The sequence below is a fragment of the Aulonocara stuartgranti genome (genome assembly GCF_965226115.1).
Source record: "Aulonocara stuartgranti genome assembly, chromosome: 6".
Taxonomy (NCBI): Eukaryota; Metazoa; Chordata; class Actinopteri; order Cichliformes; family Cichlidae; genus Aulonocara; species Aulonocara stuartgranti.
The window spans coordinates 16,379,629-16,407,046 of record NC_138944.1 but is presented as its reverse complement, the minus strand read 5'-3'; the positions used below and the strand labels follow the sequence as shown (position 1 = coordinate 16,407,046).

Sequence of the window (27,418 nt, the reverse complement as noted above, 5' to 3'; positions counted from 1 at the left end):
AGGTAACACAAGGACACTAGCATTAGTTGCTAAATGAGACACCTGCACTCTTTTGGTCCACACTTTGGTATGTTAGAATCATTCACACCATTTTGTTTCTGCTTTAGCCTCCAACCACGTCTTTTGCACATTTGGCGGCTCAGTGAAACACGCTCGTCTCCGACCACTGTCGCACTGGATTTCATCATCAAGTTTCTGTCAACTGCTCGATATCACATCTCTCTATTCAGTCACAGATGATAAAGCCGAGAGATATTTAAGAGAGAGACGGCTCAGAATGAAAGGAATACAGCGGAAGTTGCAGAGTTCAGTTTCTTTGTGAAATGTGACCCTTCGAGTGACTCTTACGTGTCTTTGAGGAGAGAACGAGTTCCACATGTGGTCATTAGAGAGTGAGATGAAAAAGACCAGGAAAGCGATGTGGTTAAAGAGCTAGAAAGAGACAATAGGTCGGGGGAGGTCCCCTGAAGACCCTCTGTAGTTGTGGTGAGAAAAAAGGAGTAGGAGCTTGTATCATTTTAATACAGGCTCTTACCAGTGGCCAGTGGGAGGTATGAAGTATATGCAGCAGTGCACCCTGGAGTCTGGGATCCTTTTCTTCCTGTTAATGTTGATTTCCTCTTGCAGGTAGGATTCATACTGGTCATTGATGAATTTCATGATGGGTTGCCAGCTGTAACAAAGAAAATTAAGGAAAGAAACTATTACCTCAAAACCTCTTGTAAACAGTTACTCTGCTACAGTGACTCCTTTTGTTCTGCAACATTAACTTATACGCTCCAAAGAAATTTGTAAAGAAAAAACTACGGATTTTTTTTTCCTTTTCGGTGATATAGCGATATTATAACATGCAGCATTGCCTCCAGGGAGGCACATGTTCCTGTAATGCTAAAGACACTTTTAAGACATTATAACTTCTAATTAAATCATGCATATTTTACTTACACAAAAACTGAATCACATTTCCTCAACACTTAAATTATAAAATAATAACATGAAATCCACCGTCTTGATTAAACAAAATAAAATGGAAAAAGTGTTTAAAAAAAACAAAAACAGAAAGAAATTGAGTTTCAGCTTTGAGACAAATTGAATAAGTACAGGAAGTGATTGTAGGCAGGTAGATCAAGTCTGGGCTCACCAGTTTTCATTGTTGATTTGATCCCCAAAGCCAGGAGTGTCAATAACTGTTAGCTTCATCCTAACACCTTTCTCTTCAACATCTACAGAAAGAAAAAGTGATTCGTGTAATTTAGGACACTTCACTTTTGCCAGAACGATGTACCGTTTATATATTTATAATGACAGATTAGACAGAAAGCCCATATTTCATATTATTAATGCAATATGTGCTGCATCAGGTGGTAGGCTACAAAACACGGCATACCGTGACTGACGGACTTGATCTCGACTGTCTTGGGGATCCTCTCCTCCACGTTGGGCTGCACAGACTTACGGCTCACCTTGGATTTGAACAGCGTGTTCATCAGAGTGGACTTTCCCAGGCCGCTTTGCCCTGATCCGAAAAACGAACAGACGAACATGCAACATTTAGTAAAAGTAGGAAAACAACCATCTTAGGCGGTCAGAAGGGAAATCCCTCTGAAGACAAAAGCACAATTCAGCTTCTCTTTTTTAAAACCTCAGAGTGGGGAAAACTACATCTTATAACAGGACCTTACGCTCTTCTGCATGGGTTGTGTGGTGGGTGTGTAGTTGCATTGGGAGCCTCGTTATAGCCCCCAGAAGAGCCACCTTTGGACGCCACAGTATTGTACAGACCACACACAGAGATGCAGACATCACCCACTAGGGGCTGAATCCTCTTACGTTGTGTCTCCAGTATTATATAATTCTACTGAATATGGTCTTAGTGAGATGGGGTGGGTGGAAACTAAGTAGAAAGTGCATATATACTTATTATACAATATTATAGTGTCATTTCTCTTACTTAATTAAAAAAGGTCCACTGCTGTTGATACCATGAATAAAAATGCAATTTCCCCTTCCACAGTGTATACTTATCATACTTGTCAATACATTACATTTAGCATTTATTAATCAGTACAAGAGTTATACTCCGACATCTAATAGCCTCAAAAAATGTGCACCTGCATAGTATGGTATCCAGAGTCGTTCGGCTACGTTTCTTTTTTTGACTTCCAAATGAATTTAAAATTTAGTCAATCTGCTCATTTCCACTTCTACATTTTTACTCTAAAGACTGAGGTAGATTTGCATAATTCACAGTTGCTGTAGCTCCCTTTCCTGTAACTCAACTTTACTCTGACTGGCTTAAGCATTAGCTGTATGCCTGACGACATCATTATTTAAAACCATGACACGCACGATTGTCAGATAGTAAATATGTCGAACTTGTGGACAGAGGATGCCAACATGGCGAGTCTATGAAGTTAAAGGTGACTTACAGCGATACTGTGATGCTATTCATTGCTTGTTTAGCCAATGGAAACATCGACTAAACAAATGCGTGCTTGTGCTGAAACAACAACGAGTTGGTTTCCTTTGACTGGACGAAAATAATACAAGGTGGAAGCGAAAATCTTGATTTGATACTAGCATCATTTTGAAACATTAGGAGTAACCGGATTAACGGGTCACTGCACACAGACCCACTCTGTGTGCCATGTCCCACATTTCCTATCCTAAATGTAGACTCTGTGGGTATCTGATAGCGCATATGGAGAGTCGCCAAGCTGCCAGTCCCTTTGTGACCCCTCTTGGTGGCCTTTACTGCCTCTCTCTCACCTTACATAAACACACTGCCTCTTTAGCACACACTTCACATGCAGTCTGCCCTGCTGTATGCATTCACCCACAAGCACATGGTCACATTTTCTTTCCTTCTTCTACTGACATACACACTTAGACACATTGGCCAGGACTAGGTAGCTGAGGGGAGAAATTAGGGTCAAATGCATTCTCTGAATACCACAAGACCACAAGGGACAAGACCAACACCAGTTAACCTTTTACATTTCAACTAACCACTCAAATAGCAAATCTGTTATCCAGCAGGAACTTTATTAGAATGGGAATAGATTATCTCTTAACGTTAACTAAAAGAAATCTAACAAATCTAACTACAGAAAAAAACAACAACAACAAAACAGTAGTAATCTGACTACACACGGTAGCCAGATTCCTACTGTGTTTCATGGCCTTGAGCAAGAGCTGAAGACAGTCTCACAATTATCACCAAAATGATGCACACCCTGCTGTCAAAACAGTCAGAACCCAACGGCAGGCCAGCACTGAACGGAAAGTAAGAAGTAGATGCCAATCATGTGCTAGGTGTTTGCTAACACATTGCCCGAGGAACTTGACACGTTGCTATAGTGATGTACTTTAAAGCTCCCTTTGGCAATCAAGACGCCTCGTGCCGGTTGAAACTTGCCTTTTCTTTTCCTAGTGAGCGTTATTTAACAGCGATAGACTTTATCAGTTAATTTTCAGTTATCCTTGATGCATTTGGGGCGCTGCAAGCAAACATGTCAATGTTGGGTAGAAATCTGCAGTTTTCCTGCAACAACACAAATGTGTAAGCAGGGATGCAAATCTCACAGAGATTGAAACACGCTGCTGTTTCACTCGGGAGCTTTTTGTGTTTACTCAGAAAATAAACGTTCGGTGAGTCATGTTCCACCATCATGCTCTCAATATAAATCTGACACTCTCACTTCACACTCAATGCAATAAACAGTAACTATGCAGCAGCCCTCATTTGCCATGCTATGATCCATTTCCATGAAGCTGCACTGACATGCCACCGTACTAAACATAGCCCCGAAGAGCCTCAAATCAGAGTTTTACAGTTACTTCCAACAGGCCAGTACCAACAAACAAAACAGATAAAATCTCTGATTGTTATGTAGCTTGATAACATTCCTTTGTTTATAAGCAACATTAGCATAGGTCTGTGTCTCTTGTATGCATGTATGCACACAGGTGCAGGATTGGATAGATGTACTGACACTTTGATGGTGAGGCTTAACTGGAGGTGCGTAGCTGCTTTCTGAGGACGTGAAGTCTCACACAGAGTGTGTGCTTCAGCTTGTCAGAGTAATCGCCATCATTATAGCAATTACTCAGCCTGACAGCCTAAGTTTATCCTCTCAAGTGAGAGTGTTTGTCTGATAAACTGTGGACACTCAAAAAGAGAGCTTGTTGAGGAAGTCGCCACGTTAGCTGACTGTTACCAGAACAAGGGAAGTAGAACCACACTATCAAACACGCACGGTTCGTCCTGCCTTTGCTCTTTACGGCAGCCTCGTAATAGATATAAAAAGCGATTTTCTGAATCGACAGCAAGCAAACCAAGCATGTCCTCTTTTAACTGGCGATATGTGTGCTCCTGATGTGTGTTGCGTCTCAGTTAAATGCTGACTCATGTGTTACTTGAACCACAACTCTTCTTTCGTTGCTTTGTTCTGCATTTTGAGTTGTTGCTGCACAAACTGAAAAGTTTTAAATGACTCCCATGTGATTCCCCCCCCTTTTTTTTTGCTTTGCTGAAATCAGGACTGGGACAATATCTGTTGCAAACACACCACATTTGGGAGCAATTACAGCTTCAAGCCTTCTTGGACACATCTGTGCTAGTTTAAACTGGTTACATAGTTATATTCAAATCTAACATGAAGGCATAATAAACATTAAAGTGTGAGGTCAGACTAGATGGGAGGAAAACATTTAGAATTAGGCCTTTACATCATTCCACAGATTTGTACGAAAGCGACCACCTTTACTCACTGTAATTATCTTTTTTATATGCCATAATTTAGCATCTTTAGCATCCCCCGCTTCTCCATTTAATAATAATAATAATAATAATAATAATAATAATAATAATAATGGATTGGATTTATATAGCGCTTTTCAAGGCACCCAAAGCGCTTTACAATACCACTATTCATTCACTCTCACATTCATACACTGGTGAAGGTAAGCTACAGTTGTAGCCACAGCTGCCCTGGGGCAGACTGACAGAAGCGAGGCTGCCATATCGCGCCATCGGCCCCTCTGGCCATTTAATTTGACAAGACAGGGTTAGAGTCAACAGCACAGGTTTTCACTGGGTAATGTTGTGTGTCTTACTCACCCACAACCATGACATTGAACTCAAAGCCTTGTTTCATGGCCTTCCTCCTCATTTGCTCCAGGATGGCATCGATGCCCACATAGCTGGTGTCGCTGATCGGGGTCTTCTCCCCCTTAGCTTGAGGTTGGGGCTTGGTGGCTTCAGACATGTTGCTATGGCTCAGATTGACCTCTGACCCTAAGGGACACAAAGAGGGGGACAAATTAGTGTATTTTGTTGGTGTTTATCCCCAAAGCTTGATGTTTGAGCACATTAGTTTATGAAGTTAACGTTTAAATTTAGTACATTTGAACAAGCAACATAAATTCAAGTGAAACCTTATTAACTGCAGTGAACACCAAGTTAGGAGTGCAAATCATACACGATACTCATCTGAGAGGCTGACTTCCTGTGTGAAACAGGATACCAGACTCAAAATTCATAGCACCAACCCCCTTTTACAAGTTACTGTGTAAATGAGACATTATAGAAGAACAAGAAACTTTCCAGCAACCACCTCACGCTAGCAACCCATTGCACAAAAGCTGTTGACTTTTTCAAAAAATAATGATGTGGAAGTTGGAGCCACAGTCAAACAATGCAGCTGTGTTTTGCAGTAAAGATAAACTAATAAGGAAGACAAAAGAAACAGACCTCGGTGGAAGAAGCGACCAAATATAAATCACAGCTTACCTCACTTTAAGGCGGATCAATTGAAGGCGAAGGCTGTGTGCCAAAGCACTGCTGCAACAGGCAAAATAAAAAAAACAGTTCAACCCTACCAACTGTACTAGTATGTGCTTGCATCAACAGCAAGACTCACTCCTATGGTAGGAGGAGATATCATTTCCTGTACTGTGACAGCGTGTGCCGATGCCTGCGTGAGGTCTGCAGCCAAAGACACTACAAACCACAGACGTGTACCTGAAACTGAATCTGTTACAGCCATCCTGGATTTATCTTTATATGAGGCACGCTAAAACAACAGCTTGTCCATAAAGTGCTTTCTGCAGCATCATGCCTTTTAACGCTATAAATATAAATGAAGCAGTTATGACAATGAACTTTCTGATACTGCTCCCTGCTCAGAGTTTCTCTCTTCCTGGGTATGGGTAAGACAAAAACATTTTTTTGTGAGCGTTTTGTTTTTATATTGATACCATGCTGGTTGTTTACAGGCATAGAAAAGAGAGATTTACCCACAGAGGCTGAAAGTCAAAGACTCACAAGATTGTGGGTGTCCACTCTCAAGTGGACACCATTAGTCAGCACAAGCCTGAAAACCACAGACTTTTCTACTTTACAAGTCATGCATGCTTCCCTTAGCCAAGATTAGAAAAACAGTGCACACATGTTCACCGATACCCAGTTATTTTAATAGATATAACACAAAAAGTAGGTAAACTACATGCATGACGAGAAGGTAGGAAGTTAAATAAGAGTTTTCAAACAGGAATGGCTGCAGTGCTATCAGACTACCTTGACAACTTTCCTTTTGGTTAAACCTTACAGTTAGGGTTGGCCCTTAACCACCATAACTTTAGTTATGCTGCTATAGGCTCAGGCTGCTGGGGGACGTCCCATTCTCCACTCACTTTTGTCGACTCCCTGCGCATTCATGCGTCACTAATGCATGTCATTACCATCTGTCTACATTGTCCCATAGTTTGTGTTGTTTCCTGTTCATGGTGTCTCTGTGTCATCTTTTTTTCTACGTTCCTCCACTTAGCAACCAACTAACCGGTGTAGCAGACGGCTGCCCCTTCCTGAGCCTGCTGCAGGTTTCTTCCTGTTAAAACTGAGTTCTTCCACCCCACCGTCTCCAAGTTCTTGCTCATTGGGGAGCATTTGACCATCACTGGTTCTGTCTCAAAGATGGGTGTATCAATTTATAATACAAAGCACCCTGAGAAGCTTGTGTGAGCTTGTGCGATATACATAAACCTGAACTGAACTGAATGTCTACTAACATAACATAATTTCAACCTTCTACACACTTGCATAATACTGAGTACGTCTGAAATCAATGACCGCTTCTTCTCTGAGCGAGACAAAGAGCCACAATTTTGGACCACGAGTAAGGTTATTGCACCTTCAGCAGTCTCTGTGGTATCCATCAGACCTCTGACTTTCAGACTCTGATGGCCAAATGTTTAGTGGACGAACTACTCATGTGGCTTGATAAAATTCAACAAATCAATCATCAGGCAATAAGTGATCACTAAACAATGCATTTCTCTTGAGAAATCACTCAACTGAAATTAAAATGCTATTTCTTTTTCAATTCGATGGGGGGAAAATCCATCCACCACAACAATTCAGGAGTTTAACCCATGCTGTGATGTAAACCTCCTGGCAATACTGCACAGTGTGATCATTTCGAGCAGCACAGCTGTCCTCAGGAAACCCAACACATAACTGCTGTCTGTTGGACATGATACAATAAGGTTTTTGGATTGGTATTTCTTTAGCCTGTGTTTCAGAATATTTGTACAGGTTTACAAATTGTTGTTTGGCTAACTATGCACAATGACATCAAACGTGAATGCAACAGTAGCTTCTTGAATGACAGAATGAAAGATCGCTTTAATGACGATATCCAGAGCATTTGCCAAACTGCCTTCTGGTCACCCTGACCATGCCAGCCCCAGACCACCTACTACGTTATAAGTCTGCTTTCTAATAATGGACAGCCACCAGCTAGGTGGGGCAAACAAGCCAGGCTACTGAAATCCTGCAAAAACAGACAAATGTGTGATACACGTAGGGAAAAAGGAGAACAAGTATCAATACCAGGAAAGTGCCTGAAAGCTCTCTGCTGTCAATCATACTGAAACTGTTTTTAAAGTCACTTCTCCTTTTCCAAGGAGAACCAAGAACTTTCATTTTTAATCTCTGAGCTAACCCACAGCTAATTGATTAATATAATTAATCGCTGAGCTATACATTAACTGACCACTAGCGGGCATCTACTTTACTAAGAATTATTTGTGGTCTTCACGTACATAAGAGCCAATTCTGCTAAAACCATTTTTTTCATCAGATCTTGATTATAATGTTGTAAAGTTCCACAAGAAAAGCACCAATAACGCTTGCTAGTGGCAGAACATATTAATCGCCAAACCTCATTCATAAATGAACAGAAACAAAGGCTGTGACTCAGATCATGATTTGGCTGCCACAGCCGTTGAATAAAGACTGCTTCTACATGAGAGAGACTCAGCAGAGTCATCATAATGGAACAACATATCAAACTGTGAGATGCAAGCAATTGATGGCAAAGTGCAGTGGACTACAACGATGCATCAAGGAGCCTCAGCGAGCACCTATACCGATAAAGCACACTACATTTATTTTACCGCCCTTGAATCTTACTTCAAATGAAAACAGCTTTATTAATCTGCAAAAATATTCTGTCTTAAGATCACTTTGAAGAGGACAAAAGAAGAAAAAAAAACCCCACTAGACAGAGGATGTTTTGCCTCGTAATATGAAAAAGCAGCACTTTGGGATTAACTGATTTCAGAGCTCTGTTTAATGAATGGAGAGGAGTTCAAGCCTTTTCCCTGCATGAATGGATAGATCCCATCAAAGAGATTACTCCAATCTCTTGTTAGTTATTTTCAAATGAGGGCACTTTATGGGAAGCTGACGTTCATTTGCACTCAAGATGGCATCTTGCTGTTTTGTTCTTGCTCTTTAGAAGTCGACACAGTTTTCCACACAAACATATTTTATGTTGTCTTAATGGCGAAATGTGTCTTTATTTAATAGGAGTTGCATGCTACAAAATAATTGCTCTATTAAAACGAGTTTCAGTTGTGCACGTTTTCTAAAAGATTTCCTGTTTGTCACAGAGGGCCTCACAGCAGACAAACCACAGCATTTACATCCGCACTGAAACGGTTTGTACAGCTTAAAGGCATACACCAGCAAACTGTACTCATGAGGATCAATTAATTTGCCACAAGAAATATCACTTAGCACTTGTACAGTATCCTCCATTTCTCTGAATTTAACCTTGTCAAGTCTGTGAAAGTAATCCCGAGGTTGTTAGACACGTCATCGGGGATATTTTAGCCTTACAGAGTTTTGTACATGCAGATACTGCAAAGGATATTTAGGCCTTATCTTATAGAAATGTACCACTGAATAAACCGACTATTGTTTAATGAACTATTATTTCTTATCATTTTCCATAGCGATCCCATTTGATACCTAATGTAATAGAAATGGACTGACATGTAGATCGTGCTTTTCCAGCCTGAAACGACAAGTCCTATTTAACCATACATTCCTAAAGTGCTTTGGTCTATAGACTTCTTTTGCCTTAAATCGACAACCAAGTTAGAATCACTGACTGACTTAACGTGCATGTCTATGAGCTGGTGCAGGACATGGAGGAAGCCCATGCAATTACAGAGACAGCTTGCAAACTTTGTACATAAAGTCCCGTAGCGATCAGGACAGTGAAATCTGAAAACCTCTTAGATTTAGGTGACAGTGCTACAGAACATCTCAGTTTAAAATAGATAATTATCTGCATCTACTATATGAAAAAGCTTTCACAAAGCCTGCAATAAACTGTCTCTGACTTAAATTTATGTCATACAAAAATATGAACTATTCTGGGAGAACCAAGTTGTTGAATTTCATGCAGTTGCCCTTTGACACATGTAGCACACGGCTGCTGATAGTTTGCCCTAGCTGGGTGGTTTAGGTGAAGGTGCATTATCAAGGACGCGTGACAACCCCTCGCTCACTGGTAATTAACTGGAAAGTTATCTGCCCTATTCTTACATGGCCCCATATGGGCATTACTCAGACTTCGTACCAGTCAGGGGGCAGATTAAAGACATTTTAATCTCCATCAGGTAATGTCCTCAGAGGACTGCGGAGGGAGTGAAAGTGAGGAGAGCTCAACATCCACGACTCACAGAACAGAAATGATTGCCGTTTATCTTCAACACCAGCAGTTTTTTGTAGACAAAAACACAGAACGGCTTTCAGGCAGCAATTCTTATATCATAAGAGTAGAAAGATAGACCACTTTGAGATTTCAAAACTTGCATACAGCTGACAGATCAAAAAGTGCAATCCTGGACACCAAACCCACTGCACTGTAATATAACCTTCCTGGAAAACTAACACACAGTATTACTCTTCCGTCAGATATAATACTCTGTTTGGCTGTAACAGAGAATCCCCTTCCCATTCCACATTCACACATAACTCAACACTCCCTCCCAAGCCCTTCATTAAAATCCCATCAGGCATATCATATCCAACTCTACATTTAATATTCACCAAGTGAAACTTGAACATGCCTTCCCAAGAAACAAAGCCTTTATTGTCTTCTCGAAAAGCCTCCTCAAACCAAAGAAATTCAGTTTCCATCGATCCACGGACGCCACATCACCACTTTTCAGCCCTGCTTTAAATTACATGAAAGTTTTTCTCTGTTATTGTTCGACTACAGCCAAGACCCTGACAATGCTGCAGAGGGAAAAGGAAGCAGGAGGTGAAGGAGAGATAGAAGAAATGAGTAAAATGAATCAGTGCGTGTACAGCATGTAATTAGCGCAAATGAGCCAAACTGTTTAAACGCTGTGGTCGATGACTGACACTTTGAAATTTGTGCATTTTGAGGATTTTACAGCACCCCCCTAAAGACTTACTGTGAGGCTTTTTAGCCTTTATTTTTGAGATGACAGTAGAGTAGACAGGAAAACAAAGAGTGGGGGTTGGGGAGAGAGCAGCAAATGGTCAAGATGCACTCAAACCTGGGCCCCGGCAAAAGCAATATGCTGCTGAACCCAGTATCTGAGGATTTTACAGCTGGACATAACTTTCTTTTTTTTCTGGATTCAAACAGTTCATCAGATAAATGGTTTAAAGTGCATGAAGCTACAAAAGTTTCTAGCCTCATAGAAAGGAAAGACAGAATTATGAAAAACTTTTTGCTAGTATCCTCCGAAGCAGTCAGAGAGTATTTAACTTTGTTGCACTGAGGCTCATCAGAATGCCAAAATAACCAAGGACATGGTCTGCAAATTACTCGTGGCTAGAATTCCTACATATATTGCATTGGTTGAATTTTTGTTTACATGCAGCAATGTTAATAAGCAGCATCTCTGTTATAATAAAATACAAACACAAGACTTGGTTTATGTCTTGGACTCACTTGAGTTTTTAAAAATCTACTGAACTTTACATTTTCAGATCTTGATTACCTCCCTGAAAGTTACTTGTTAAAGAGTCAGATTCTTTACTCTAAGTGAAGCGTTTAATGTCTGTTGACGAAAAAAGAAAAATTCTCTGGGAAATCTTGATTAGCTCTTATACTTAAATCACTGATAAGTCCACTTTCATTCAATTAATCTTAATAATGAGGGTAAATGTGCATTACAGTTTGAGATTCTCCTTTTTCTTCCTGTGTTCAAAACCTCTCCAGTCCCTCCTGAGGGGAAGTGAACCCTGGGTAAAAGGAAGATCAGGTTTGTTGTCGCACTCACACAGCTTTTTAACATCATCTGCTTTCTGAATGCTCTGTTATGTTTTTAAAAGTCATGGTTCCCATGAGTCAAATCCCCTGATCCTTTCCTTTCCCATGTGTGTGTGTTTGTGTTTTTCTGTTGCTGTCCTCATCCCTTCCTCTCTTCTTAAACCAGAAATTACATTTCCAGAGGTGGCGTCTCGCTCTCGAGAGGAAGAGATCGTTAAATTTTATGCCAGCTGCTGTCTAGAGTTCAATAGATAGACCAGAGAGAAGAAGGAAGCCACAAGAGTACACAGTAATAGAAGTGTGGGGTTAATATACGCACAATTTAGCATCCTCTAATAATTTAATGGAATGTTTCTATGCCAAATATCAGTTAAAGAATTTAAAAAGATTTTCATCTTCAGGCAAAATTGCATTAAAACCCAGTTCTACTCAAAGCTGCTGTTTTTTTTTAACCATTTTCACCAATAGTTGCAATATCAGACAAAAGTATCCTATAGAAACTGTGACACAGACAAAATAACGCAATTAAAAAAACAAAACAAATAGAGCATACAATATTGCACTTACACTTCAAATATATGCCTATATTAGCATCAACTCCTGCTACAAGGGCGTACAACATTGTCTTCAAAGAAATGAGATAAAACTGAATCACCTAAATCACACAAGCATGAACGAATTCTTGTGAAGGACTCCAGTCATAATGATCACATACGCCAAACACAGGTCTGAAGTTTAAACACACAAAAGCTATAAAGTCGACTAGTCTAAATAACACGACTGCGTATCGTGTGAGAATGCTACGAATTCTTCTCCACAGCACTAGCTCACATTTCCTTTTTCCGTCAAGGTCTATTTCCAAGTGGTGTTTGTATCATCTTATCCATATTGTAAACGCTCAATCCACAAGTCCTTCTTAAATCCTCATGAAAGCCTATGACAGGTTTTGCCTGGTGAAGCTGACAGCAGCACAGGCCCCTAGCTTAATCCTTCCCTGTGTTCTGTTTGATGGAGATAACATGATGACATGTTTACAGAAGGCAGTGACAGAGCGAGGCTGACAGCTCAAAGTTGGAAGGGTAGTGGAGCCTCTCACTGGGCTCTCATGTGTATCCCTGACAGAGGAAATCCCTCAAACATAATCCCCCCCAATCTGTAAGTTCAAACCACAGGAACACAATGATTAAAAAGGGACCTATTATCCTTTGCATTCTAGTAGACTAGCTTTGCATGATTCTTATTTCAAAATAATCTTTATTTATCTGCTGGGCCTTTTTGCAGCCCCTCAGTTCACACTGAAACAAGCTGTTTTAGCTCTTTTGCCTACACTTTGTTATACTTTCTTCTAATTAACTGAAGGTTTCAAAAGCAAGTCTGAGCGGCTGCTGTATAATGTCTCAGTGGCATAATAATGATCCAGGAGTAGAAAAAAATTGGGGGGGGAAACCCCTAACAGATCCACTTTTAAAGGTTCTCCTTTCTCCGTAAAATGGCGTGATTTTGTGAGGTCAGTCAAGGAAAGAGCTGACACAAACTGAAATGAGAACTCAAGAAAAGGTCTGGAAAAGGCTACTGGCCCACTTCATCTTTCAGTCTTGTAACATGACAGCCCACTGAGAACGCAGCCGCTGTCCCGGTGTGGAGCAAAAGCAGATGGTGTTGATATGCTTGTCACTCGTAAACGTCTGTTAAGGACCTTTAACAAAATACCTCACAAAGATTGAAAGAGTGAGAGTGGATGACCAGAGAAAGCTGTAAATGGAGGACCCTTTAGGTGAAGGACGAGTCAAGAAAAGAAAAAAGGAAAAGAAACATGAGCCAAATGAAACAATATCAGTGACAAGCTGAAAAACAATAGGAGAATACAAAGCCCAGCGCAGCAGGGCAGACACTGTGGTGCTGTGTACCACTGTGAGAGCCCGCTGTTCTGGGCAGCACTCAGCAGACTGAGAGACCACAGCTGTAACTCAGAAGCCCAGGCGTTTCTGAGAAACATGGAAGGGGAACTAGGAGGGTCTCACCACAGAACCATCCACAGCTGCAATAAGGGAAGTAGGATAGGGCAAAGGACAAACAAAGACCATAAAGGAATAAATCAAGCAACCACTAAGCATCAAGTGGGAAAGGGGCTGGCTTGTTTGCATATATCAATGGGCAGCACTTAATTGGGGGAAATGAGAAGCAACTCGCTGTGCACAAATGGCTTCTGCACTTCTTCTGCACACAGTTTTGTTGTACCCTTTATCTGTTCAGAAAAACATCCAGCTAATCGGGTCTATTAACGGACCCTTTTCAATGCAATTATATAGACAAGCTACAAGTCAAGACTTCAGAGTGAGCCAAAGCTAAAAACTGATTCTAATTTAAAGAACCATGAGGTATCTATGTGCAAGCCATAGACCAAATTGTATCATTTTCTATTACCAGTTTAGAGTCAAGATGCCACAGCAGAGCATAATATTATAGACTGGTGCAGTTCTGTAGAGCAGACCACCGCAAATAATAATCCACTCTAACCCCCTCCACCCACCCAGTGTCGGCAGGTCCTCAAACTGTCACCTCTGACAGGACGTGACATGTCTGACTTCCTCCAGGCACTGACATACGTACAGACAGAAAATGTCAGCTGTGGGCAGATAAACAAGCCATTTTTTAAACAAAATGTGACATTTATGACTCGTGCATTTTTATTTCCTACCACCACCTGACAAAGACAAGAATGAATAAAAACTTCACAATGGCGAACAAGAAAGACAAGCAAGCTTTTAACATGTGGGTAAAAGGTGTGCACGCTAATGTGTGAAAACATATTGTCAGCCTGTTTCTTAATAGTAAAACAAGTTCACACTATTCCTCTCCACTCAGCTCTTCTTCCTTCGGGGAAAATTCTTTGGTCAAGAACACCAAAAGTGTGTTGAATGTCAAAAATGACACCAGCAGTGGGTTATGTGTCCACAGGGGTGGATTTATACCTTTAAAGGATCAGGTTTGAAGTCTTTATGCGCTCGCAAAACAACAATAAGTCTCTGAAAATGATCCATCTGCCAAAGCTCACGATAATGCAAGACTTAATTACAGAAGGGGAAGTAACCCCCTTCATTTATTTTGGGCTGCTAGCCCCAAACAATCCTAATGAAGCGTTTACCTGTTGTGATTGAATTACTTATTATTATCCAGCTACAGTAATCTGATTAGTAGCATGTAAACAATGGATGACTGACTTTAACCAAAGGATTTTGTAATAATGCTTCATGTAAATCAGACGTGAGGCATTAGGAGTAAGTAATATCAAATGTATTGTGTGATAAGCTGTAACAGTGACAGCAGCACGACTGCTGTGGGGAAAAACACATTTAAATTAATTTCCTAATTCAATAATGTTCTGGTGGTATTGTGGCGCTACAGTGACTTCAGGGTAGCAACACAAAATGCATGCATTTATTCATGCAGACGCAATACGCAAGGATGAATGCATCTCTTTACTTATCAGACATTAAGATGAAATGCAGCTGGTTCGTGTTGGTTAACGAGAACATTTCCAATAACACAACAAGAGAGCAAATGGAACGGAAAGATCTATCTGCTACATTAGCTATGAGATGAGTGGGATTCAAGGGCATCGTATCCAACAAAGCAACTGTTCAGCTACTGTACTAAAAAAATGGGTAAGAGAAGATCATCGGAGACACCAAAAGTATGAGATCACAGCTAAAGTGACTAATCACATCCTTGCACAATTTTCTTCCTGCTTGAAGCAACTGACAGGAGTTAGAGGAAGAGATAAGTCCTTCCCTGAGAAAGTCTCAAGGCAAATCTCAAACTCACAACATGACCTGTTTGACTCTTCAACTTTAGCTGAACTTGGCAACAAACTCTCTGGAGAGAAGACACAAGGGATTGACAAAATTAAATCACATCACAACAGCTTAGGTCCATCGGTCCTTGGCTAATCCACTGCACTGGATCAAACAGAGCCTTGAAACTGTGATGTGAGGAGAGCTGAGGCTAAAAGAAGGGATCCTTACTACAGAGAACCCTGGAGGCATGCAACTTAAAGAGGAATACGGGCTACCCTGATTGGTCAATCACTCTGCCTCTTTATGCGAGGCTGACTACCCATCCATGCTTCAGAGTTGAGGACACAATGGGGAGGGAAAGCAAGAAAGAAAGGGAGAGGGTGGGAGGAGGGGGAAAGTAAGGAGGGGGGAGAGTAGCAATGCTGACCCCCCAAACTCTTCCCGATAGTTGAACAATAGGAAAGAAGAAGAAGAGTGGGAAAGGGAGAAAAATTAAGGTATTTACACTAAATTTGGCTAGCTGTACAGATCTCCTGCAAAAAAACCCCCCATCTAATCTACTCCCAGCTTCAAAACTTTACTTTCTGAGCACACATGAAGCACCTAGCAAACTAACTCTGACACCAAACAGCCCCAGAGGACACATTTACCCCCTCCCCACACACCGACACACCGCCCTTTTGTTTCCCTTTCCCTCCCTCTTACAGCCTGCCCCCTTTTATACTTTTTCTAAAACCATTCCCCACTGTTACTGCGAAACAGAAAAGTACACGGTAAACATAAAAATCCACAACTCACCCAACCCTTTCCTCTCCTCTCTTTCTTCCTCTCAATCACAGATTCAGCTGTAGAGGCCAGGCTGCCGCTTCTCCTCCCGGCCACGCCCACACGTGGTCATGTGACTGCCATCCCAAGTGGCTAAGAAGGCATTCGGCAGTCACACCCCTCATTCAAAGAAAGTGAATGAGGAATATTGTGGATATAGCGAGCTATCCTAAACCACATTTATTATAGATAAAGTTTTATGTCTTTATGGGAAAAGGAAATTACAAAAGAAGAGTGTGTGTTTGCACAATACAACAGGCAATACCTACTTCCCTGTCCTTATGTGTGCCCATATGCTCTCTACCACCCCCAACTGCTTTGCTTCACAGCAAGAAGTGTAACAGATTATCTGTGTGTGCACACTAACAGCATTTGGTCTTTCCTTCAGTCCTCATTGCGCCTCTTTCTGAAATAATAGGCAGCACACACACACACCAACATGCATCCTCTCCCTCCAGCTGTAGCTGACTCATGACCAAAACCATGACTAATTCAGAACATTTCAGAGTTTATAAAAATAAAACTACATAAAGGAATATTTTGCGAAAAATGCTGTAAAAGGATCTACTTGTTTTATGCACCGTTCCCTTTTCAGCTTCGATTTCCCTCTAAAAACTGGCAACAAGGAAATAAGCTCATAGTTTGTAAGAACGCCCCCACCCCCAGTAAAGCTTACCAAACAATTAGTGAGTGTTGTTTTGGAGGGTTATGTGTTGACCAGGTATAGTGGCTTCCTGTGGTCCAAGGCGGTTGATATAAAGACTCAAGGAATGATTAACTTTAGTTGTTTTCTTCTCCTTTCAGTTGTTATACTTAGCCAGCTGGGCTTTAGCTTTGCCTCAGTGGGCTTTAGGTACACTCTTAATTGGTAGACGTAAGAGAAGTCTTTGCCGTTTTAACCTGCAACCAAAAACCCAATACGGTTATTTCCAGTGATGCCAAACTACTTGTTTTCCAACAGAAAACGTATGTCCTGGATGTTCCCCCTGTTACACATGCTGTTTTTATTTTGCTGTGGTAACCCAGCACCGCTCAGTGTATGAAATAGTCGTGTAAGAACTAGACTGTACTTGTGTGAAGCTGCACTGAAGTAAGCATTGGCTGCGAAACAGCAGAAAGTATTTCCAAATCCCAAATGTTCCTTGGAAATGTGTAGGCCTTGTGCTCCTGCTTCCTGTGTCCCTCCTCTCCAACAACATAGAGGTTCACATTGATCAAATCCATCCCTCCGACTGAGAAATACTAATAGTGCAGTCAGCGTGCGAGGAGCTGTTTTCTGAGAACAGATTTTTATGAATAAAGACAAAGAAAGATTTCTGCTACAAACTGGATTTAATCTTAACTTACTGGAAGAAGAGCGTGATTAATTTGTTCCTTTGTTGACTTGGCTCTGCTTTTTTTTTCCATCAGCATGCAGGCTGAAGGTCTGACAGAGGTTTTCATAACATTCAGCAGAAATACTTCCTTCCTGTCAAAAATGGAGCTGAATCTGACTCTTGGCAGCGGTTTTGTTGTGAATATGAAACCAAAGCAAACGTGCAATATGTTGTGTTGTGGGTATCAGGTACCCAAACATATTCACTGCTGTTATCAGTTTGCATATACAAGCTACGAGTTTTTAAGATACACCTATTAAGAAATCTCAAACATAGAAACAGCAAATCGATTTAATACTGAGCAACTGCTCAGAAAGTTTACATTCACTTCCTTCACTCGGACCATGATAAAAGATTAGCTTTACCACAGGACCGGATCAACCATGTTATCTGATGTCTGTATCTAGAACACCAGCATAACTTTGTGAGACATCATTTATGGTTAATTCTCCTGTGATCTATATGACTAAAGCATCTAACAACTTTAAGCTATATGCAGCAGTTCCAAGGTTCAGTTTAGGCTATGTCCTGGGCTTGTATCACAGCTGTCATCAGATTCAATTATGAATATAAATCTAATGAACTTTTGCTACATAAGGAAAAAAAAACCAAAAAGATAAATGTTTTCACTGTCCCACATGCCTTTTTGGGTGACACGCTTTCTGACAAATTTCTGTTTTATCAAAGAAGATATTTTCCCTTCAGTTGTCACCAGACAATAAACAATGTTGTCAGTATGGACCTTGCGACACACCAGTGTCTGAAGTTCCCATTTCCTCTTGGAGGAAACAAACATCAAAGGAGAGGAGACATTTTATTAGTGCTGCAAAGAGCCTAAAAGACGGATTTCAGAAAAAGCAGGCGGGGGTGCAATATGTGTGTTTGTGTATTATAGATACATTTCCTTACTTATCAATGTATATTTAGAGTGTAGTATGCATCCCATGCTAAAATGCTATGACTCATATCTGCACAACAAATAAGTGATTCAGACGGCCAAAATAACCCAACAATCACCTCTACTTCAGCCACACAGTGCTATCTGTGGCCTGATCCACGTGTCGCTGCTTCACTGTAAATCTAAATAAATAAAGAGTTTCCTCTTTCACTTTAATTTCAGCTCAAATACATCAAGCCATTAAAACCTGTGGTAACCGAATGCTAATATGTAGGGATGGCTGAGGGGAATACGAGCTTTGCCTTAAGGCCAAAGCTGATTTCTGAAGGCTACCCAATCAGGGCAGAGCACATACTGAGCTGATTAAAAGAGTCGCTTCCATGACTCAGCGGACTCAGTGACACATCCTCCCCAGGAGAGGTTGGGGAGCTGAGGAGAGAGCAGAAAGCAAAGGGAAGGAAGGCCGGGAGGGAAAGAGGAGGCAGAGAAGAGAGATAGCAGCAGGAAAAGTAGCGGGTGGGGGTGGTTGGGAAAGTAAGGAACAAGACAGAGAAGGGGAAAGAAGAAGAACATCTGTCTTGGCCTAGATATCTATGGGGAAGATAGCTGGGTCTGCTGGAGACTTCCTGTTGTGTTTTTTTTGCTGTGGTTGCTCTGCTCTCCTGTGGTGCAAATGGAGACAGCATGTGTGATGAGCGAGGACACCCAAAAGTGTTCTCGCAAGACTCAACTTCTGGTTAAAATCGCCAAACATATATTAACAGTTCTGCTGGATTAGTCTGCAAATATATCTCCAGCTACTTCACATGTTGACAGTAAAATATTTCACTGCTCCAGGTTTTTTTCTTCAGCCTGCAGCTTGGACAATTTATCTCAAGGCTACTATGACGTATGCTCATGCTTGTATTTTATTAGCTTTTCACTGTACCAAACTAGAAAAGAATGGGCTTCGTTCTTTCTTTCTTTTTGTTTTTAACAATGATGAAACCATTGAAGATAAAGTGATTTTGTGGTCCGAGCAGTTGTTTAAAGAGATGTGTCTGCTTGTGGTTTACTGTTTCTCTTAAAAAGCCACTAAAGCATTCCCAGCTGGACTGCTTAATACAGAGATGAGTTAAAAAGACAAAGAGAAGTAGAAGCCTCTTCCACTTTCAATTACCATATTTAAAAAAAAAATCCCACTCATTCTTCTATAACGATGTTTTCTTTCAAATGTAACCACATCACCATTCTGGTAAGAACAACATGTTTTTCCAATTCATAGGAATGAAAGGAGGAAGTGCAGAATGGTGTCTCATAAGACATTAAAACACTGATCTTTGCAAAATTGTGAATTGAAAAAATGTTGAAAAAAAACTCTTTTCCTGCACCAATTTCCCTGCATCCCCATCTGAGGAGGATTCATTGTTCATCCTTTTCCATGATTGTCCTTAATGGAAACCAGACAGTTATTCTGCCTCTGTAAGGAGATAGTCCAAAACAGCCAAGCTCTCCCACAGATACAAAAAAGACAATGCCTGAACAGATACTCACACAGGGGTTCTGTCTTGTGGTTGTTGTACATCTCGCTGCAAGTAGAAGTCATATCTCCTCAAAGCGCCTTTCCTTCTGCACCTCTTTCTTACTTTCACAAGTGAAAGACCAGGAGTTAAACTTCTAGTCCATACAAGCCAGTGTGTGATCTCTCACAATGTCCTCTAGTCTTCCCTGCTGACCACCAAGCAGAAAAACTACAGAGAACTGGCCTTCTGGGGAATCTCTAGCCCCCTGCTAGGTCTGCGGGGGCCAGGATTGGGGATGACTCAATTCTAAAAATGAAAACAGGACGGAAGGAGCTCTGTGATTAAACTGTTTGTGCGGTCACGGCATGTCTTCGTGAAACATCTAACTATGTTATGATGCTAATTAAATCTAAACAGAAACCTGGGATGTGCACAGACATGGAAGCAGATAGAGATGGAAAATGAAGTTCAGCTTCTGACATTATAAATATCCTTCTTCTGTAACTGGTGTCAGCATTCGTTTGTCGACAGGACAAAAATACCACATAAGGCTTCCACTGAACATTGAACCTCAGTTTGATGGTGCATGAGAGACGAATGAATCTGAGGAAACTTGTCATTTCTCTGTGCAGTTGTGTTTTCCACCCTCATCTGCCCGCTCTGCCGCTGAGTGATGCTGATGACTACAGTTGGCTGTGTACCATTAGCAAATCCTTCACACCATCGAGGCTGGACGTGAAAGTTCACCCAAAGTTCCTTCAAGCTCAATTGGTACATTTCTTTTCTCAACAGATGACGGGGTTCTTCAAACAAGGTAATTGCACTAAAAACCACAAAGCTGCAGGCATATTATCTAAATCCCTAAACTATCATTGTAAATCCCATTTATAGCAAAAGATCCAGATCACTGCTTTTAGAGTCTGTGCTGATTATTGGAAAGTAAAGACTTGAGCATCAGTAATGATGCTTGCCCTTTCTGAACTGAGAAACCAATCAGTCAGCAGCGCAGCATGTCTGAATCAGGCTTACAAAGCTAATCTAACACATTAATCAGCAGGGTGAAGGTAAGAGCGCAAAAGAGGCGATGAAGATTATTAATATAAAAAGTTATGTAGCACTTCAGTTTTTTTTCTAAACTTCATTCTCTGTTATGAAATGTCATTTACTGACACTGAAATTTTATACTTTTAAATTTCACATGTGCAGAGTCTGCACAGTTCAGCATCAGCAAGATCACATTTTTTATAACTGCGCTGTCTTTAAGTGGTTTAAGATAATCACCTGTTGTTGGTGCACAATGAGGGACGAGACTGCACAATCTCATCTTTATTTTTGGGTTCTTTTCCACGCACATTCACTTCAGACATACTAACACACCAGTCCCTCCGCTTTACTCGTTTCAGCAGATGGTAAGTCTGTGATGCAAAAGGCCATCTGTCTGTCCATGCACAAAACAGCCCCCTATCAGCCAACAAGTGGATAAAACATCATTAGTAGAAAATGTGGAGACAAACACATGAACTTTTCTCCTGCACTGAAACGACTCTAAACAATCAATATCTGAAATGTATTTTACCCCGACTCACACAGATCCATGAAACACGCTTGAGTGAGCAAGAGGCGTTAACCAAACGAGCTCACCAGATTTAAAAGTGGGAAAAAACTGTTTTTGTCAACTTTAGAATTGGAGTTATATACGTGTAATGCTGCTTACTATCATAATTATGCAATTCATCGTCATTCTGGTCACGTTTTAGGTTTGTTTGTAAATGTTTTTGATATGATAATAGTGGATTTAATGCTCAGTTTCACCACCTGAACATATCTGAAGATCAGTTCTTTAAATTTATCAAAGTTTTACTGAAAAAACAAAACAATGGCTGATAATAGCATGCCATATTCCATTTTAACCTCCTCTTTAATTTCATGACCAAGATAAGAGGTATGATTTTCTCATCAGCTTTTCCAAGACAAATGAATCACTAGCCCCATATCTAGATAAATAACAAGGAAGAATCATACGCCGGAAGGCCAGATAAATGAAGATAATGTCAACAGACTAAATGCTATCTTGCCTTCCTTCATTAGGCTCTGATGGCCCATATCCTACTATCTGTCTTTTTCTCTTACGGCAAGGTCGCTGCTTCTTTGTGATGTGTGTGCGTGTGTGAAAGTCTAAAGCTGAGCTGTTTACGTTTTGCCAAAAGTTAATTTCCTAGTCAGATGAGTTTAGTATATTCAAAGTAGTATATGCTTGGGTATACATATGCTTTAAAATATAAGTGAAGGAGAACTATGTGAACATGTTTGGGTTCACAGCATGCAGGGGTAACTGAATGGAGAAGGGGGTGTTTACAGCAGTTTGGGGATTTGGCATAATGACTTAACAGGACAGAGGTCTTTCTGCAGTGGTGGGAAACTTCTTTAACCCTTGACTTCCCCCAGATGCTCAGTGTAAACTTTAACTTCCGAAAGCCTTTTCTGGGTGAGAGGGGAACTGTGTGTGTCTGTGGTCTGTGTGTGTGCGTGTGTATGTGGGACTATTTATCTGAGGCAGAAGGGCTGTCCCTTTCCCATTATTCAGCTCCACCTTCCAGTGTAAGATGTTCATTGTAAATAAGGAAAACATTTCATGTCAAGTCTTTTTAGTGTCTGCACACTTCAAAGAACTGCAAAGCAGTTTATTGAAAAAATGTCTATCCCACTGATATATTGGTGTATTAAAAACATTCATAACATATGAATGGAAAAGCCTGACATCTCTTTTCTGCACCAGCATGGTTCAAATTTCTGACCCTGGAGCTTTTTTCTTCATTAAGCTCCAGCCATGAGAGAAAGCGCAGTTGTATGATAACATTTTTCATTTGAAAATTAAACTGTCTGAAAAAGCATGAAACACAGCTTTATTTTACCTGCCACCCAGACTCATTTCATTTCATTTTTCATTTGATTTATTTATTTATTTATTTATTTATTTATTTATTTATTTATTTCACACTTGGTACAACAGTTTCCACAGTTAGTTCTTTCAGACAAACCAACCACACTTTCTGTCAGTAAAGCACTGCAACAATGTGTGAAAAGGAGCAGGAAGAAGAAAATATTCTTATTAAACCCTGCCCCCTATCTACAATCCAACTTATATTGCAAGTGGGCACCACAAATAAAGGAACAAACTAACATTACAGTTTTCCTCAAATGTTAAAACACAAAAGCCAATCCTGTAACCCAAATGACCAGTAGTCTAAACACATTTACTAAATGTAGCCACCATATTCCAGTACCATAAACACATGTCACATGAAGACACAATTCACAAAACACAACCCTCTGTACTCATAAATCTAAACACATTTTTCCTTGCTAAAACACATGTTGCAAAACAACTCTGCTCATATTCTCAAATGAAAGCCCATGTGATGCAAAATGCTTGCCACAGTCACCAATCTTTGAACACAGGGAACACACCTGGCGTCATTCACTACACACAATGACTCAAAATTGAAGACACTTGTTGCTAATGCTGTACCCACATGTAAAAGCAAGTTCAGAGTGCACAGTATGCTGAAGGTTCCAAACAAACACAATGGATGAAGGCAGAGTCAGGGGAAGAGGAATTTGATGCAGAGGAGGGAGAAGAGCTGGCCCTGGAAGAAGAGGAGCAGGCCAATGAGGAAGAGGAGTTCAAATGAGAGGAGGAAGAGGAGCGACCAACGAGGAAGAGGAGAAGGCCAACATGGGAGAGGAGAAGGTCCAGGAGGGAGAGCAAGACAACCTCGCACCATCATTACGGACGAGATGCGAGCAACAGCTCAGCGACATGATGCCGCACAGTGATTGTGGTGTGTGTGTGGTGTGAATAACGTAAATAAAAAAATTTCACACCCTGTTCATGTTTTCAAGATTACTGTTGTGTGCAATAGATTCTGTTTTTGCATTGAGTTGTGTTACAGTAGTGTACGTACATGCAGGATTTTCTATAGATTTATACTACTCATATGAAACTCACAAATCTAAATGCCTAATCCTCTGCAGAGATCTACGACGATCCGTTACTGTATAGTTTCTAAAATATGCATTGGCAGTTATGAAACAAAGAACCTTCTCACAAATTGAGCATTGTGTTTTCAATTGTTTTGCTGTAGTGTGTAATGCTGTGTATAGTGTTTACAGTTTTGACAGCTTCGAGCTGCTCTCTTGGTGTGGGAGTTTGAGTTTTGCAGTGGGAAGGTGTGGTTGTGTTTATGTAGCTTTAGAGAAGGGTGTTGTGTTTGGACATTGGGGGACCTGGTGGTAACGTTTGTGACATGTGTTTTAGCATTTGAGAAAAACTGTAACATTTATCTCCGGTCCTGACTCAAACCAAACAACAAATTTACAATCAGAATATACCACTCCACATAGTAACAAGGAGAAAAGATAAGAAAATAAAATAAATAAAACAAAAAACAATGGATCCTTTTTCAATGAACTCCAATTTCATTCACATTCTTCATATTGAGTTATCGTTTTAAGCATGTCACACTTTTTAAAACAATGTAAATTTATACAATTCTTTAAATTATAATGAAGAGAGTTCCACAGTCGTATACCCCTAACCGTTGGACTCATTAATCTTTGTGTAGTCCTAGCTAGCTGATGCTTAAAAGAAAATTTCCTTCTGCTGTCTTCTCCCCCCGAACACATTAAAAACACTCTTTGTAACTTAAAAGGCAAAATATTACTTTTAGCATTAAACATAATTAATTATATTAATTAACAATTTCGATTTTATAAATAATTTATTTGTATGTTCCCTTTATTTAATATTATGAATCATTCATATCACTTTCTTCTGTAATAAGTTTAGAGGTTTTATAGTATTCTCATATGTATTCCCCCAAACTTCGACACAGTAACTAAAGTATGAGAAAAACAATGAAAAATATAAAATGCGCATTGTTTTGTAGTCTAATAAATCTCTTACATTTCCCAAAATATAAATGTTTTTAACCATCTTCTTTCTAATATACTCGATATGTGATTTCCACATCAAATTTTCATCTACTATGACACCCAAAAAGCAAAATTCAGTAACTCTTTCAATCAATTCTCCATTAATGGACATAATGACTTCTTCCTCCTTTACACGATTGCCAAATATCATGAATTTCGTTTTTGTCAGATTCAAAGATAATTTATTTACATAGGGTTACTCAAGATTTACTAATCACACACTGCCTCCTGCTGGCTTGTTGGGGAAGCACAGTGACAGTGAAAGTCATGCACAAGATAATAGGAACTGACGCTTGTCACTGCTGTCACTGCAGGGCGTTTTTTGAACTGAAAAAATAGATGTAAACTCGAGGCTCGCTGACTTCACATGAGCAAAAGTGCTCATTAATTTGCAGCACAGCCAAAGACGCAGACACGAAGAGTCTCCCCTTCAGCGCAAGAGCGTCATTTTAAGCCACAAATTTCTCATCATCATGATCAAGGATCTTGAATTATTTGGCAAAAATGTACTTCTATCTAAAAAAATATTATTATAATCCAACAGAAGAGAGGATTTTCAAACAATTCAAACAAAATGATTCTCGCGTTAATGAAAGAACAACAAACTAAAGTAGGATTTTATTCCCATTAAGGAACAGCTCCTCCTCACAAGCGCATAGGTAAAGCCTGCCCCCGCTCTCATTTTTTTCCTTGGCAATTAGCCGAAGGGTCACACTGAGTAATGGTCTGGGATCAGTCCAGAGTAATTACACTGGGAGAGGATTGACCCCACATGTGCCTCTGCCGGAGGCTGCGTGTTTGCATGTGTGTGTGTCGATGAGAGACAACAAAAACACGCATACACACAAAAAGAGAGATTAAGAAAGCATGCTTGTTTGTGTGTGCATGTGTGTGTGCGTGTGTGGCCTTTTTTGACCTTTGGACAAGCAGAGACAAATCGCCCTCCACCCTCTGTGGACGCCTCCTCCTCACTTTTAGAAGGTCAGTCCAAACTAAAGACAAATGGCCTCACTTGGTCTTTCTTTCACAGTGACCACATTTTAATTATGAACAGAAATGTCAATAATAATAGGAATCTATTAAGGCAATAGGCAGACATATTCTGTCCAGCTGAAATGAGGATATCACTTTTGTTCCGTACCATCACAACAGGAAGACAGGACACAATGGCACTACATGAAGCGACTCCTCAGTAACACCCATTAAATACACATTTACTCTCAAAGCCATAGCCTTGGTTTCCTTTGCAATTGTATTTTTAGTGTGTTACAGTTTACACTTTCTGATGTTCTGAATTTCCTCTCTACCCTTATCACAACAAAATACTAAAGAAGTGAGCAAATGAGGTTACTGGATGTTACCCTTTCCCAATGATAACCTATACCAGTCCCATCATCCCACAGATAAAGACACTATTTATGGTCAGCCACTCTAATGAGTTACTATAAAAGTCCATGCTTGATCTTAAAATAAAGGCTTTTCCGGCAAGAAGAAATTGTATTAAAGTTGAAAAATGTGTCAGAAAAAAAGTGCTAAAAAAATTCTGACTACAGGTGGTTCAAGCATTTCTGTCCAGAGATATTAGGGCTCCTTCTGCAATGAACTGGTGAATAGCAGGCCTAACTGTCAAGATAACGAGTGGACCAGATACCCATCAGAATGCCTCTGGCCTGAAGTGAAGCTTTGTTGTTACATTTCTTAGATGTGCTGGATCAGTTTAAAGCTGTTACTTAAAAAAGCTGCTTCTTTCTGCTTCAAGTACTTAAGCTGCCATCTATCACAGCTGAACCGAGACAATATTGAGGTCTTTTAATATTTCACCACATTATACAAGATAGAAAATTCTGAATTTGTTTGAGATTTAAACACGTCTCTCCCTGTTCAGCTCAACCCCTTGGTTATTATCAGCAAAATTTTGACTAGAATTCTGTAATGAAACAGTTTTTTAACACTAAACTTTTTATGGAACCTAATAGACTAAAAGGGTGAATAAACTGAAGACAGTGGCTTACAGATAAATATAAGAAAACTCCAACAAGTGTTAATGTCAAGTCCAAATGTGCATTTGAGTCTTTGTGCATCTGTTGGGAGTAGAACAGCCGTCCACGTCCCTAGCTAAAACACCATAATGAACTTAGTATGTACAGTTGCCTGAGATGACATCTGTTGCTATGATTTGGTGCAGTATAATAAAATTTGACAGAATTGTGCGGCCTCTGTTGACTTAACCCTCTTCAGATGACGTATGTGCTATTCATTGATCTACCAGTGATTGTAAGTCACACAGCAGTGGATGTGCGTGCACATTTCTTTTCATGCTGACCTTTTACCTAAACATCCTGGCGTATTTCATTCCCCTTAATGCTCACATCAAAGTACGGAGGGATATTGTCGAGGAAGCTGACTAACTTAGATCACA

At 40.3% G+C, this 27,418-nt stretch overlaps 1 protein-coding gene across 1 annotated transcript in view; it reads right to left on the bottom strand.

Annotated features, from left to right (window-relative positions):
* The window catches only part of septin9b (septin 9b), a 57,182-nt gene that overhangs the window by 11,220 nt on the left and 18,544 nt on the right, over positions 1-27,418 (bottom strand). Inside the window, 4 exon segments of the mRNA XM_082536589.1 lie at positions 536-673; positions 1,142-1,223; positions 1,388-1,516; positions 5,123-5,299. Coding sequence (XP_082392715.1) covers positions 536-673; positions 1,142-1,223; positions 1,388-1,516; positions 5,123-5,299 — 526 coding nt within the window.